At 42.2% G+C, this 16,508-nt stretch overlaps 1 protein-coding gene across 8 annotated transcripts in view; it reads right to left on the reverse strand.

Annotated features, from left to right (window-relative positions):
* hth (homothorax) overlaps positions 1–16,508 on the reverse strand; it is a 365,547-nt gene that overhangs the window by 311,685 nt on the left and 37,354 nt on the right. For all 8 annotated transcript variants that reach the window (XM_043415959.1, XM_043415956.1, XM_043415958.1 and 5 more), the window contains one exon: positions 10,257–10,445. In XM_043415959.1, coding sequence (XP_043271894.1) covers positions 10,257–10,445 — 189 coding nt within the window. The remainder of the gene's footprint in view (positions 1–10,256; positions 10,446–16,508) is intronic.

The raw sequence follows: 16,508 nt of genomic DNA on the forward strand, positions 1-16,508 counted from the left end.
TCCTCGGTAAAATTCGACTAGCAAAAAGGGGCGTAGTATTCGCGAGGCCACGTCAGACACTCTCGAAAAACGTTTCTATGTTTCCGGATCAATTGAATTCACGAATTGTAAAATAAATTCGCTCGCGTGTATCGAAGGTTGTTTATTCTCCTCGATACAAACTCGAAGGCTCCGGACTTTCATGGCGAATGTATTCTCAGGTGAAAAGAGCGCAGTATTGGCGCGGCATAAAATACACAAATGGGCGGTTCACCGCTACGCTTCGTGCACGTACACACACGCACATGTGTCCCCGGCGTATGTGTGTATAGATTTTTTCTTGTCGCTATGTGCGCATAGGCATCGCGTAACGTCGCTCTTTTCCAATTGGTCGAGACAGGAGGCAGTAGTTACACACTTTTATTGCGTTTTATACTCTCAAGAATTTCATATGGGTGTAGAAAGGCGTGCGAAGGCAAGAACAAGCGAGCCTGAAATAAGTCTGCGGTCGAATGACATATGAAAATCGTCACTTATGCTTATTCGTAATTGTTGTTTGATTCACCGCAATGCTTTATTCCGAAAGATTATTCGATGGTCGCGATGACTGCGAAATCATCCAAATCTTTAGGGTGCATTTCGTTCATCGGCACTTCAGAATAACCATGATGAAAAAACGATGTTTTCGACACGAAAATCCTTGTGAAAAGCAGGTTAAAGGTGAGTGCGAGTAGGGAAGGCGGACACGAGGCAGAAGCATCGTGTAAAAAATTCAATCGTAGTTGAATCAATCGGGAGGAGTATACGTAGGCGTGGAGGAGAAACAGTGCATGATATTAAATGCACAAAGTATAAGTTTAGCGGCAAAGAGGAGCCAAGAAACGACGGCGCCAGCCAGGGTCGATCCGCAGCTAGTTCTTTTAATGCACATATTCTCTTACTCGCTATAGCATTACCGTTAAAAATGGCATGTAATTAACAATGGACGCGTATGAGTGTTTCAGTGACGTAAGAAATTAAAGGCGTAAGAAAAATGCACACGTCATTCAAACGTACGAATGAGAATGCGCTTGCTCGTCGAGGTCTCGTTCGTTTATATGGAAATTCAAGGCACGTATTCGACATGCGAAAAAAAAAGAGAGAAAAAAAATATTTAAAAAAAAAAAACAGAATCGGTGCGAGTAATACGAGACATTTTCGAAGCTCCCCGCGATAGCCAGACACTCGTAATAACAATAATTTATTAAGGAGTCGCTGAAAAGAATCGATTTCACGATCTCGTTCCAGTTTCAATAGCCCGATCAAAGTGTTTATCTACCACCTTAAAACGAATTAACTCGCTCTCCCGCGCAAGTTCTTCGTAAATGAAAGAAAGAGAAAAAATGGAGTCACGGATCGGGCAATTGCTCGCGTACAAACGTAAGCGATGTCTGCTCAAGTATTTCCACACACTTATGTACACGTATTATTACATAGTCCCATATGTATTTTTATGTATCTGAATATATATATATATATGGATATATTTATTCATATACACATTGGTAATATACGATCCAGCGCTTTTGTACCTGTATAATTTATTATGCTGTCAGTATGTCGCTCACAATGACCGCCTCCTCGATTTTGTGACACGGCGATTATCGTGAGCTACGATCTCTTCCCCCCACCTCGCGCACTCTCTTTCTCTCTTTCGCTCTCTACCAATCCGCGTTAGCATGAATAAACCGACAATGATAATCTTGTGCGCTGGAGCTGGAAACGCTCAGTCTCTTTTTTAAAACACGACACAATGCATTAAATTTATATAATTATAATATTAAGTTCATCGCGTTTTTTTATGATTCAATCGGACGGGGAAATGATCACGACGATGATCGTGATAATTTGTGGGATTGTTGTTGTTGGGAATTGAGAATAAGTGTTTGCAGATTTCAGCAAATGTTATACGCCGAATTTAATTCGATGCAATGTTGGTGCTTTTTGAAATTATATTGTAGCGAAGGTAAATCGAATGACCCAGATTTTTGAACGATTGCAGTGTTTTCAGCTTTTTTTTTTGCATCAGCAGTGAGAGATGTAAGAAAAACAATCCAAGGCTGTGTTGGCGTAATTTTATTTCTTGATACGACGTGTGTAGAAAAACTCGGATGGAAGCACGATGGAAGATTGATTTTTCATTTAGCTTGTGAATAATCGAGTTCTTGGGTAAAAGTCTTGAGAGTGAAAAAAAAATAGTTCACAGTGTAAATCGGGAGGGGGCGATAAATTTTGGAAAAATGGTTGAGCAAAAGTGGGAGGAAAGTGAAAAAGAAGGTTGGGATGTGAGTGAAAAGGTTGGTAGCTTCGTAATAATTTTGAAAAGACTTTTTCAAGGATGGTTGGGGAGTGCCCGAGGGTGTCTTTTCTCGTTTAAGGTTGGAAATGTAGGAAGAACGATTTCGGGGATGGTGTGCTTCTCCAGGGGGTTGGAGGAAGGGGGTTGGAGAGCCAAAGGTGTGCTTCGTCGGGGTTTGTTCGCGAGCACGAAACGACCCCCGCGTTCGGTGGTGTATACTGGAATAAGAGTGAAAAAGGGAGCATTTCTCGGTGGGAAAGTGGCCCCGTTACAAGTTTTACTGCAGTTTTGCGGCTCTCGAAACTGCGAGCGCGTTACGGGCCGGCAATTGAATTTAAATATTCAATTATGCGATGTGTAAATGAAATAGAGGCCCTATGCAAATCGCAACACGCTAAGGGTTGTTGCAAATTTAAAGGGTTAAATATTTATTAGACGAGGGTTAACCGAGATTTATGACAACGTAGAGAGAACGAGTGAGAGCGACACACAGATTCGCTCGCATTTTTTCCTTTTCGGGGTATGTGACGATTTTCAATTTCAAAGTCGTTCGATTGGCCACTCAAGATGCTGGAATATCGAGCATTTAAGGAAGAAATCAAGCGACGATTGTCGTCGTCGACGTACGATCGCAGCAAAACCGCCCAATCCAATTTTCGCAGTGGCCACAATCGTTGTTATCTCGAGCGAAGACAGTTTTTGCGATCTTATAGGGGCAAAGCATGCAAGCAGGATGATCGAGGAGAAGCTCGTCGAGAGTTCGATGTCGATATAATCTTTCGAGAAAATATGGTGTTGAAAAAATGAAGAAAAGTCCATTGCGTGTGTCGTTTTTTTTAACTCAACAAGGCTAACATTTATTTATAATGAAAATACGCTGATTGAGACAATAGTTTAAACAGTATCGTTATCGGTAATATATTATCACTATAATGCTAGTCGTATACAATGTGCGGGTGAGTTTTCCTTCCTTACAGTCTAAAGAGTTGTAATATGTAACACACTTTTACATTTACAGTGAATTTCCTTTTTTATCGCTTCTTCTTTTTATTTTCGTTTTTTTTTCTTTTTCCTCCCGCCTGAAGTCTCGTTAAAAATAGCGTCGATGCTCACTTTTTTTTTACGTATATGTGTGTTTATCCTATTGGCGGTGGACCATCGGACGTGTGTGAGTATGTCACAAATGCGCGCCTCGTTTATTCCTCTCTCCTTCGTATATCGAACCCCGTAATCTTCGCGTGCCCGATCGTCGCGTAAAAACCTTCTTTCCTTTCGTCATAACAAATAGAGAAAAACAATACGAAACAAAAACGTAACTACACGACATCAACAAATGATTATTATTCGTTATTATAATTATTCATGATTATTATTATCGTTATTATTAATTTATTTTTCTCCTTTTTCAGGGTCCACGAATAATTCGACGAAATAATTAATATTATTCTGTTTTTGACACGACGCGGAGCACTGTCAAGCGCAAAATGATGAGCGCGATTCATCGAGCTTCTTCGACTTAACATTATTTCAATGAAAACAAACGAACGGCAGAACTGAGGAACGATAGTGTGATCACCGATTTTTCGAAAATTCACGACGGCCCATGGAAACAACAACGCGACGAAGGAAGAAAAACATATGGTCGCGTATACGTTTTCAAATGTTTTATCTGTCAGTAGAGATCTCGTACGAGTTTCACTACAAATGCTAACGACCGCGTCGTAAAATCATTTTTTTATCTCCTCGTTATTTTTTTCTCTTTCGCTAAAGCTATGTATCTTCGTTAAATGCAGTCGAGAATATTGAGAAAAAAAAACAAAAACAAATGCCAAGATTCGCGTACGACAGTGCGACGTGCGACTTACGAACACAGAGATTTCGCGAGACTGTGCTCACGTTTTTCACTTTTCCAAAATTTATTCCTTTTTCTTTCAATTTTTTTATATCCCTTTTATTTCTTCATTTTTTTTTCGTCAACTCGTTCGATTTTGTAATTTCTTGGTTACGCGCTCAGTATTCTCGTTATCTAATTAATTAAGTACACAGTCTCTCGAGAGCGACACGAGATCAAGAAACGCCCCTTGCAACCTATGGCACTAAGTATTCACGTTAAGTAATCGTCGATATCTTTTCCGCTTTCCTCGCTTTTCATTTCAATTTCTCACTCTCCCCTCCCCCCCCCCCCCTTCTCCTTTTTTTTCCTCTCATTCGCGTTAATCATACCTCGTAATAATGTTCATAATAATAATAATAATAATAATAATCATTTTATCACGCATTTCATGCAACCCGCGGATACTCTCCAACAGATTTTCTACCGCACTTCTCCTGATAATATAACCGAACGAACGAACAAATAAAAACATTATTACATTCGCTTTACTTTAATTATTATTTCACGAGCGAAAACTTCGATCGAATTCGAAGATCGAACGATTATAGATGGCGAATAAACTTAAGACGACGAATGAGAAAAAAAACAAAACGATCAAACTTAACTGAGCGATATTCTAATTCGTATTATTTATTTATTTATTTATTTATTTATATATATAAACACATTGGTAAATGATTTCAATAAAAATGATCTGTTCTCTCGTTACGATAATATAGTACAATTGTGTTCAATTTCTGTAGTCATTACGTTTTTTTCCCCTTTTTTTTTCATTATTTCGATCTTCGCGCTGCAGTCAAAGCAATTTCAATAATATAATAATAAAACAATAATAATATTAATAATAATAATAATAAACGTATAAGTAATAATTACAAGGAATAATGAAAATGAAGTAAAAAAAAGCCGAGATACTAAAGTTTCTCTCGGCCCTAGGTTCGGCACTCGTAACTAGGGTTCCGACCGACAGGTGCGACGAGACCAAACGCCACCAATCACCGTACTTTAATCCCCTTTTTCACTTGCCGTATCGACTTGTATTGATAATTGGAAAAATAAAAAAATTAAACAAAAAATAATGAATTTTTTCATACGAAAAATCATGAGTGGGAGGGCTTTGAAGCTCGAAAAGTAAACGCAGGCCCCTTCGTAGAGAAGGACGATTATTTTTCGTCGCCCCAAAAGAGGGCATGAATTATTTGTTTGTTTTATCTTTCTCCCACGCACGTTTTTCGCTGTTTCCGGCTGTTGCAATGCGCTCCCAAGGCTCACCATGTCCTGACCAACGCACATCCTGCACCCCCTGCATTTCCTCCACCTTCGATACTATTTTTTTTGGAATTGTATTTTTATTTTTCATTTCAATCAATGTCTTTGAAAATTGTAAATGAAGTTAAAATTTTATGTTCTCTTGTGTTAGAAAATGAAATTTTCTGGTCCTTTTCCCGTTGAACGTGCTCATGGAACGTTTTTCGGCTCCTCCGAACCTTGTAAATTGGTCCGGAGTAACGAGAGCACGTTCATCGAGATCAGTTTAGATGTAATTTTATATTCTCGTTGAATTTACAATATTTCAAGCTTATTAAAACTTTTTAATTACTATTTTAAAAAATAAATTGATCCTTTGCATTGTTGTTTTCGTCGCAACTTTCGTCAATCAATTCCATGGGGAGAGCGCCCATCAATATTTAGGAGCGATGGGCACATTTTCAGGGGTGCAGGTTATTAGCCCTGTAAAATTATGGTTCACCATGGACGGGGCATCAGCCGAATACAGTACTAAAAAATTATACATATATTTATATATATTCGTTCACACGTATCGGTGATGAAAAAACTGGCAAATTTTTCATGTATTTACACATATATATATAAATATACATATTAATTTTTTTTGTCATAATAAATAAAAAAAAAAAAAAATGTTACAAGTCATAGGGCAGGGGGGTAAAGTACGGGGAATTGGGGGAGGGTGGACTCGCGCGCCCTGCCGGCCAGGACATTGTACCTCACACAACTCCCTAGTTACGAGTACCGAGACCTAGTTTTTCTTTCGAAAATTTTTTCGTTTCTTATTTTTTTTTTTCTCAAGAATCGCGTATTAAGGGGGGCCTGACGCAACACATTTCGCACGCTCTCGCTCTCTTTCTCCACAATAACGGTTCTCCTTGCTTATCGTTTTCATTTTTTCTTTCTCGGACGTCATTTCTATACAATAATATCTACAAGTGAGAAAAAGAAAATACGAAAAATCACGAGAAAAGAACAAAAAATAACGTAGGCGATATTGTTTTTGATTTGTTCTCGCTAGTCGACGCTTCTTCGTCGTTCTCAATACGGAAGCTCAATCATTTTTTCACACGCATTCCCCGCTCGAATCGTTGATTATTTCTCGTCCTGTTTTTTTTTTTCCCCTTTACGAGCACGTGGTAACGCTAAACCCTAATAATTTAAAAATTATTCTAAACGCACACATCCGCTCTCAGTCGCACTCGATATTTTTCGTTTTGTTATATTTTCTCCCCCCCCCCCCCCCCCTCCGTAGCCCCGCTCCCGGCCCTTTCCTCCCTCAACTTCGTAACGAAGGGATGATTTTTCTCTTTTTCTCTCTCTCTCTCTCGTATCTCACTCATTCGTTCACTATAGTTCCTTAAACCTGAATCTTTTTTAAAAATAGACACAAATTTATTCTTTACGCGAACCTTAAGCCTATTACGTATATTCTGATCACGATTAAGTGTGTCGATCGTCGTTACAACGATTTTACAATCCTCTCCCCTTTACTCCTTCCCAATTTCCCCCTTATTTAAACTTTTGTATTTAGGACGAGAAATCCTTAAAAATGAATGAATCATCGCTCAACTCATCCTATCTCTATGAAGTTCGAAAAATGCTCAAAAATAATAATAATCATAATGATTTGCGCAACACGAAGACTTGCGTTTCGCTAATTTTAATGCCCGCCTATTTCGCCTTTTTCTTTCTAAACCTGACTCTCGAGCCTAACTCCATTTATTATTCACTTTAATTAATTATTCTTTGTGTTATTTTTTTGCTTCTTTTTGTTTAATTATTCCTTTAATTCCACTTGATTTCGTATTGATCGTACTCTAAACGACGATGCATTATAGTGAGCAAATTAATAGCGCTCGACGAGCTATGAAAACTGGCGATGCGAGGTTGAAGCAGAGAAAGAAAAATTCTGGCCACTTGGGAGGTCGTTAAAAAGGAAAAAAAAAGTTTTTTTTTCGCCTCGGTATATCAGGACGCTGAATTGTCATAGCTCGGTCTAGCGCCTCGTATACTTTGTCTCTTTCTCTCCGTATTTTGATTTCTTACAATTCTTCAATTATTTCTCTCTAAGATCGAGTTTGATTAAATTGATATATATATATATATATATATATATATATATATATTCTTAGTTTGTTTCGCTACTCGTACTCTCGACGATCTCGTGCTTCCTGTCTTTTGGCTATGAAAATTGGCAATAAAAGCGAAAAAGATTGTAAAGAAGATAAAAAAAGAAAAATAAACCCGGAACCGAACTCGCCGACGCGCCGCTCCCCACACCTTTTCACGCTATATTTTCCTACCGCGCAGAGCTGCTCTTGCTATTGAAAAAAATGGATGCATTCTCCGTTTCGGGAAAAGAAAAATAACAACAACGCGAATCGAAACGTCTCAATGTTCTCAGAGATTTTTTTCATAACTTTGCTGCACTCTTATCAAACTCGAAAAAAATTCACTATTCACTATACTCATCACCAGGGACATTTCGAGATCTTTTGATAATCTTTCAGCAATGATTTTCCAGCTTGAAACGAACACGTTAAGGAGATAAAAGTATTTACAGCGTCAGAATCAATCCATTTTTCTCACTTTGCCCGTCGTCCGCTCGTACGACATGCCGATCGCGTCGCGCACATATAAATACATATTTATTAATGAATATTTACACATATATAATATAATATAAATATATGTATTTATTTAGCACGCCCGGGGCGAAAAGCACGACCGAGACGAGAAATTGGAAAAAAGACATCGGTATGTCGTTATTCTCCTCGTGTGTATACACTTCGGACAGACTTTGGTCTCGTTTTCTCGTGTTAATTCGCGACCCGAAACGCTCACCAGCCCAAACACTCTCACACACGTTTATCTCTTTTATACATATATTTATATATGCACGTGGATATATAGATATATATTTAAAAGTAGCAACAGCCTCCTCGCGTATTTTTCGTTCCCGAATAGATTTTGGCACGCGACCGAGTTTAGTCGTCTTTCTCTCTCTTTTTCTCTCCGTTTCGCTCGCGCGAGTTTTCCGGTGGCGTGTCGCCCGCTTCTGGCGAACCTGAACGAACCCCCGACGCCTTAGCAAAACTCAGACACGACCCCACGCGAGTCAGACCTCTTGTAAAACGATATTGAAGAATTGAGAGAATGACGGGAACGCGGAGACCGAGAAGGGAGAAAAAATCGATCAAAATCCGAGTGACCAAGATGCTCCCGAGCCCGAATACGAGATCCGATTTCTCTCGGAGGAGAATTCGGGCGAATGGAATCCCGCCAAATTTTCACCTGCTTCGGTATCGAGATCAACGATATTCGAATATTTAGTGAGAAAATAATAATTTATTGGAGTCAGAGACGTTAAATAGCACAGCGAGTTATCACAGTGAAATGTAACAAAAAATTCTCTTTTTCGCCGTCGAAAAATGATTGAAAATTCAATGATTTCGAGCAAAGTCCGATTTAATAAAATTGGCAAATTCATTTGGTGTCACGAGAACTTTATTCTCGGGTAAAAAGAATCGAGCAATTTGCCGGGCGAATATCGATAGTTAAAAAATGTAGTAGAGTCGACCGGAAGTAAAAAGTTTTCGTCACCGATCGCAGTAGAATTTTCTTTCAAATTTGGTCACCCAAAAGTAAAAAAAAAAGTAATTGCCGATTCGAGAGGAGAGAAAAAATAGAGAAGAACGGAAAAAAAAACGTTTGAGGCGAACTCGTCATTTTCAGGGGCTCTGAAACAAATCATACCCACTAATCGGGGCAAAAAGAAGCAAAAGATGAAATAACCAAGGACTGAGGAAGCAGAGTTTCGCGAAATCCGGAAACAACACCGGGAAAGAGAAAAAGAGATAAAAAAAATGAGAAAAATGCAGCGACTGTCAAACGAGTAAAAAAATGTAATCGCTACGCTAACGGAGAGCTATCGAAGACATGAAAAATGATGAGCAGAGTACGACGATGAAAGAACCGGGAAATCGCGAAGTCCCGAAAACTGAACGAGAGATAAGAAGGGAGGAACGAGGATAACAAAACCGAAAACCTTCCAAAGATTGAAAACCTGGAGGGAAGTTTAGCGAAAAATAAGCGAAGATAGGAAAAAATGGCGAAGAGAAGTGAGGCCGCGACCCCGACGATTTTCCATGTTCGTGAAAAATCGAAGTAAAAAATTTGGTACAAAATATGATGAAAGAGGAAAGAAGGGCGGGCGGGGGGTTGGGGTCGGGGGTGGGGTGGGGTGGGTTGGATGGAAAAAAGTCGCGAAGAGTATTACGAGCACGGATAAACGGCGGAGCTAATGCTGTGATAGGCTGCGAGAGCTGCGTGAGCGTGAGCGTGAGCCGGTGGGGCAACGGCGGTTGCAACGGCATGAGGCGAGCTGGCCATTGCGGAGGCAGCAGCGGCTGCCATCATCATTTGTTGGTGCGAACGCTTTAGGGAGTTGGGAGTTGTGGCGGCGCTACTTTGGGTTGTGTTGTTGCTCGATTGTGGCGGCTGCGGGTGGTGGTGATTTTGACTTTGGCTTTGGTTTATATGCAACGGACTTGTGGTTGTATTGTTGTTGTTGTTGTTGTTGTTGTTATTATTATTGGGATTTGTCGTGGTTGTTGGATTTACGACGGTATTGGCACTAGTACCGATCGCATGGTGCTGATGATTATTGTGATGGTGATTGTGGTGATTTTGGTGGTGGGGGGTTAACGCGTCGTGCGGATAATAAGACGTTGACGATGGTGAGGTACTCACGACGTCCGGGGTGCTTGCTCCGTCCGTGTGGCTCGTACTGTCCGCTGTACTTCGTGGACCACCGTCGAGACCGTTACCCATGTCCGGTGGTTTCGTGCTCTCCCGATCGTCGATTACCAAATCGATCGGCATTTTTCCCTTTAGACAACTTATGTATCGATGACAGAAGTTGTCGCAAAGCTCGTGCACCTGGAAACATACATAATCGGATCGTTAGAAGCTCGTCGTCAATGCAACAGAATTCGAGCATCGCGCGGAGCGAGATTCGGACATATGGAGGGAAGGAGAAATTCCGCGAGTTCGCTTTGACGAAAATTCTACGGATCGATTTTCGTTGAATTTCGACTCTCAAAATCGCTGCGGAAAATTCTACGGTTCGTTAGACCTCAAGTTCGAAATTTGTGGTGTAACATCGCCGAAAAAATGGGAGGAATCGTTCAAAGAGAACGTTGATAAGAACGAGCTGAGATTATAAAGATTAAAATACCGAGATCAGTTCAATAAACTGAGGTATTTACGGACACTTATAAATATCGTATCGACGAAAACGCGCCCCGAGAGCGTGTCTCTTGGAGCGTGTATATATCCTCGCTCGCTATATTTGCTCCGTTGTGTGTCGAGGCTGCGCAAAACCGAGATCTCATCCTTCTTCCTGTCTCTCTCCCTCGTTCGAAAGATGGTGCATGCAGCATCAGGGCAAGAGAGGAAAGGACGCTTGACCGGTGTCCGCAGTCGAGCAGAATGTTATATATGCAAATGAGGGCTCTGACAGGGACGCGTATACGCGCAAACACACGCGCGTACACGCGTGTCGCGATGCATGTATATAAAACTGGCCCTTTCGCTCTCCCACCCTCGGCCATAACAAACAACAATTTTTCTCCCGCAAAATTCCGCCATTTTCAAGCTAGAAGAGGACTCAGCCGCGATCCCCCATTTTTTAAATATTCAATATCGAGCGACAAAGACGCGGCGGCGGGCAACAACGAGACGAAGCCAATGCACCGCTCGCTGCTCTCGCCCCAGCACATAAGAAAAAACGAATAAAAATCGTTATCTTGTTATATGTAAATCGAAGGGAGTCGGGGATCGTTGTGCTCCAGTCACATTATGATGCGGTCCCATGTTACGATGAATATTGTTTTTATTTTCTCTTCATCTCTTCGTGTATAACCCTTTTCGTATATATTCTCGCGGATATAAGAGTGTATATCGCGAAATCTGTACCGATACATCGAGCGAATGGTGGGGCAGCAAGAGCAGCCTCGGCTAACCCAATTTAACGTGTTAAGGTGGTTTACTCAGCTTTTACGACTCTTGCCACAGGCCAATCTCTCAACGTATTCCTATCGAAATACAGCGCACATACGAGCGCGCATAAAAAGCATAAATTCGTTCATGAAATTTCTATAAATTTATGTCGAACAATGTTGCATTTTATATTTAACATATGATGATAAGACTTTGAGTCATACACGCGGATACGTGGACGTTTGCGAAAACGCCAAAGCCATTTCGTATTATAATATACATGAGCGAAACGACTGTAGGCAAGGCTGAAGCATTATTATGGCCGACACTCCGCTGTGTCCACAGATACAGCCCGTACACGAGCATTTTCCTCGCCACACACGTGTCCGCGCGTGTCCATGTGTCCACAGAGCCAGAGCCTTAAGGCTGACCGTTGGTCACTAGCTCACAAGACCCCGCGATATTCTTATTACCCTGGCATTTGTATGTAATAGAGGAGCGAAGAGAGAATAGGCTTTTGCTCAGCCCCGAGCACGCAGGCAGCCATCTTGACGATATTCTCGAGCACCGAGAGACGCGAACACCAATGGCCGATAATATAATACATATGGGAAAACGTGGCCTAGAACAATGCACCCGTTTATCATCGTGCATTACAAATCCACACAGACACAAGACGACGCACGCACGTATGAGCACTTGTGGACGGGTGTGCGAGTAGATTTAGTCTAAGCTCACCTCTCCCAGTGTCAGAATACATCGAGAGACTTTATCTGTCCATTGCAAAAGCCTCGGGCTCCGGCACTCGATCTTCAGCTGGAGGAGATCGAAAGGCGAATGCATTGGAACGACGCGGTTCAAGGGAAGGATGAAAGATTCAACAAATGTGCTGATTTTTTTCTCGAGTTTATTGGAGGAAATAGCGCGATCAAGGGGCAGAACTGATCCGAATACGTTTGATGTAATGAAAAGGCGCGGAATGACATAATTTTAGTTCAGTGGACTTTTCGTGACTATCATTTTTTTTTTTTTTTTTTTTTTTGAGGCGTTCACAACATTCTTGGATGGGGTTGGGGATCAAGAGTAAGAGTTTGAGGGGATTAAAAGACACGATGCGAAAGTCGGAGATGAGCGTGGCTTCGGTTCTGGAGGCAGAGGAGGAAATCGTCGAGTCGTAGGGAAAGAAGAAGACGAAGAAAAGGTGGAGGAGAGCTCGAAGGACACAGCGGCTATAATGCCGGACTGGTTAGAATTTGATCCGAGCCAGAAGACCCGAGCCTAACCGGCCTGACAATGTGTGCCCTCGCGGAGAGTCCAGTCAGAAGAAAAAGGTGAAAAAAATGAGGAAAAAAACGAGAGAGAGGAAGATTCAACAACTAACGCGGAGCCTCTCGATCGACGATAGAGGAGAAGGACCGAGAGGACGAAGGACACAAATCTCTCTTTCTCCCTTCGTCCCTTGCCCCTCGCGTGTTCTCTCTTTGGGACTCTCTGAGGGACTGTCTGGCGAATGGAATGTCGAGTCTCCTGAAACATCGTGGCACATTCGAGTGTCACGATGAAAGGGCGTCGAATTTATCACGCGGAACAGAACAAAAAATATAAGAGAAAAATAAACACTAAACAAAACAGAAATCTATGTAAATAACGGTCGAAGAAATACGTTTCGAACGAGCGTCTGCTATTTCAAAAGCCCTTAACGAATGAGTCAAAAGCCTCGAGTGGGCAGGACACTTTTTCTGTGCCCTTGGAAAAAGGGTTAACAGTCTATTTGTGTAACGATTATTCCTCTCTAATTCTTTTTTCCTCGATAAAAGAATATTTTTTTCTCGCCCAATGTGCGCAGCCTTGAGATGTAAACCTCCAAGAAATACGATAAAAATGAAAAAGGGACACTGGGAGCAGACGAGAGATCGATTTCACTTCCGGAAATTCAATCGACTTCTACCCTCTCTGCTCGGACACGTGTTCGCTACCCGATTTCATCGGCTGGTGTCACTGCTCCTGGTCAACTTCGATCACGAACCCGATCGAGGGTGAAGTTTCTTGAAACCCTTACATTCCTTTTTTCTTCTTCAACTTTTGCCGTTTTCTTTTTTTTTTTTTTATACCCGTATCCCCTTATTCCCTCTGTGGGTTATTCTACACCCCGAAAGTCATGATCGCTCGTTGAGTGGCCACTCAACTGCGCCCTCGCACCGATCCTTTCGCGACACACGATATCGCCATGAGATCCTCTCATCGTTGCACATTCCGCCATGCGTACGAGCAACAACCCCTGACAAGTTTATCCCTCCATCTTTTCCTACCTTCGTAAACACCTGCTGCTCCTGCATCCGCTTGCATCTCTCACGAATACGAGTAGAACACGAGAGAAAAACCCTTTTGTTTCAGTTTTTCATGATCGCTTCGAGAAAAGTGATGAATTTTTTCTTCATTCGCAATCAACTGATCATGTTGATCATGTTGACCTCCATAGTCGGTGACGAAAGAACTCCCTCGCGTTCGAGTCACGGAGGACGGTTAACGAGGCCCTCTCAGCCTCGGAGACCCGAGCAAAGGAATGAGCCAAAAAAAACGATTTTCTTACGTTACTTTGCGCATGGAGAGCGTCGATAAATAGATGCGCAGAAGGGGTTGAACCAACGATCGAGTCGATGAAAAGAGGGTTATCAAATTTTTCAGCGACCGTGAACCGTGAGGTGACCTTTGGCATGTCGAGCCAAGCGATTGTACATCGTGAGCCAACTTTGTCATCGATGACAAAGACCCGTTTGTTGAAAAGGTATCCTAACCTCGCGGCAGAGGCCTTTTTATCGTTGCGGCAAATCGAGCAGGCCCCAAAAGCAGATGCCGCGAAAAAAAAACGATGAAGAAGAAGAAGAAGAGCGGAAGGGAAGGAGAAACGAGAAAATATCGTGTGTCACGAGAGGCTGATCCGCCGACGTAAACCTGCAGAAAATAATCCCCGTCGTTGAGGGTGGGTGCCGACGACGCCATGACGATTATGGGACACGCAACTGACCTAAATTCGAGAGTCTCGCATAAGAGGGCGACCTTCTTCCAAGGTCGGAGGTACATTTTTCCGGTTATTTGATAAGCCGATTCGTCTCGCTGTCGATTTTCCTCGTTCTCTATCTCAAAAGTAATTTTATTAAACAGCGAACCGGCAATAAAGTCCGACGAGCACTCGAGCCGGGTTAAATCTAGTTGAGCCAGTGAAAAACACAGTTAACATATGCTCGGTAGCCTCATAAACGCTCGAGCTCATCCTCGAACCCATATTTTTCGAGTCGTTGATCCCGAAACACTGAAAAAACAATGGAGATGTTCATTGCTTGAATTCAACACGTGGAAGACAGTGCGCGCGAGGGAGACCTTGAAAGCCAAGAGTTAAAGACACTTTCGTGTCTGAGGCAGACACGAAGACGGAGAAGATGCTGAGCAAATCCAAGTGGAAGGAAGGAAAGTTGGAAAAGGGAAGCAAGCGGAGAGAGAGAGAGAGGGAGAGCGAGACGAGAGAAAATGAAGTACACACAGTCGGAACAAGTCGAACAACCAGTTTTCAATTCAAAAGACAGTTTAAACGGTCTCGCTTATCCCTGAAGCGAACCCGGAACCCTTTCTTGCCTCTCAACCCTTTTTCCCTCCGCATCGATTCGCCCCCTATTGTTCTGACGAGGTCGCGGAAGGAGGTTCCGCGTTCCACAAAAATCGTGTACTTTTACCCTCAAACACATCATCTTCTGCTGGCTGCTTCCCGCCATTCTACTCTGAAGGAAAAAACCCTCGAGAAGGGGGATCGTCGTTTTTTCATCTCTTTTACACATTTTTCGTCTCCACTTTCGTCAACCGTGCAAGAGTTCTTTATTCCCCCATTCCTCCGGGCTTCGAAAAACCCTTTGACTCGATCTTTTTCATAGACATGGGGCACGAGGGTCGCGGAAAATTGAAGCAAGAGTCGTCATATTGAAAAAACTTCTCGTTTCGCTCCTCTCCCTCGTATTATAGTCGACGCTCGATAAGCCATTTCGAACAGTCCTCAAAATAACTGCAATAAAAGGATCGACGAGTCATTAAACATATAAATTAGAATAATTGTCCCAACCACGCGGAAAATACCGTACGAATCCGCTTAACGATGGATCCTTTTGGGGAGGACGGAGGTTCGAGACGACTCTCTGCTCGTGCTTGAGGAAACCACGCCAGAAGGCAAGCAGAGCATTTTCGACCGCAACGTGGCCATGTGTACGTATATAAATTTATGTACAAATTTCCCTTTCTCTTTCTGTGTGCGACGCGACGTGCACCGGCCAAACGTAATTATGCTAATACCCGATTGGCTTAAAAATGTTAAACGCGCCGTTGAACACCGCGGGCTACGAAGTAGGCCTCCCATTGGTCAACTCTCCTCGACTCACTTTGCCCTTGCAACATTTTGTGTTGTTTTATTTTCTCTCTCGTTCTCTCTTTCGTTCTTGTTACGGTATTTATGGAACCTTTCTCCGTTGAAAAGGCGGGAAGGGCTCTTGAAAACTCGCACGAACGAATCAAGCACTTTCTTCCTCTCTCAATACTTTTTTTATCCCCTCTTTTTATTTTTTATTTTCGTACGGCATTCTTCGTGAACGCCCCGAGAGACAGCTAAGAGCGAGCATCATCGTCCCGATCGATTCGACATCGGGGCCCTGCCCTCGGTCCCTCGAACGTTTCAATCTTCATTACAAAAGTGGCAAAAATGTAAGTATATATTTCAATGAGCGAGTAAATGTGAAAGAATGTTTGTTTTTAAGGGGAAATGTTGCATTCACGTACAAGCGGAGATTCGTATTTTTTGTTGGGAGGGAAAAAAAAAAAGAACGAAACGAGGCTGCATCGCAATTCTTTAACCGCAACGTATACACGCGCGTGAAAAATCGTATTTTCTTACTTCGGACAGGCAGCCAGCCCTGAACTATGAAATATTTTACAAAACTATGACAAAAACCGCGTGTCGTACAG

Source organism: Venturia canescens, chromosome 4 (assembly GCF_019457755.1).
Source record: "Venturia canescens isolate UGA chromosome 4, ASM1945775v1, whole genome shotgun sequence".
NCBI classification, from domain to species: domain Eukaryota; kingdom Metazoa; phylum Arthropoda; class Insecta; order Hymenoptera; family Ichneumonidae; genus Venturia; species Venturia canescens.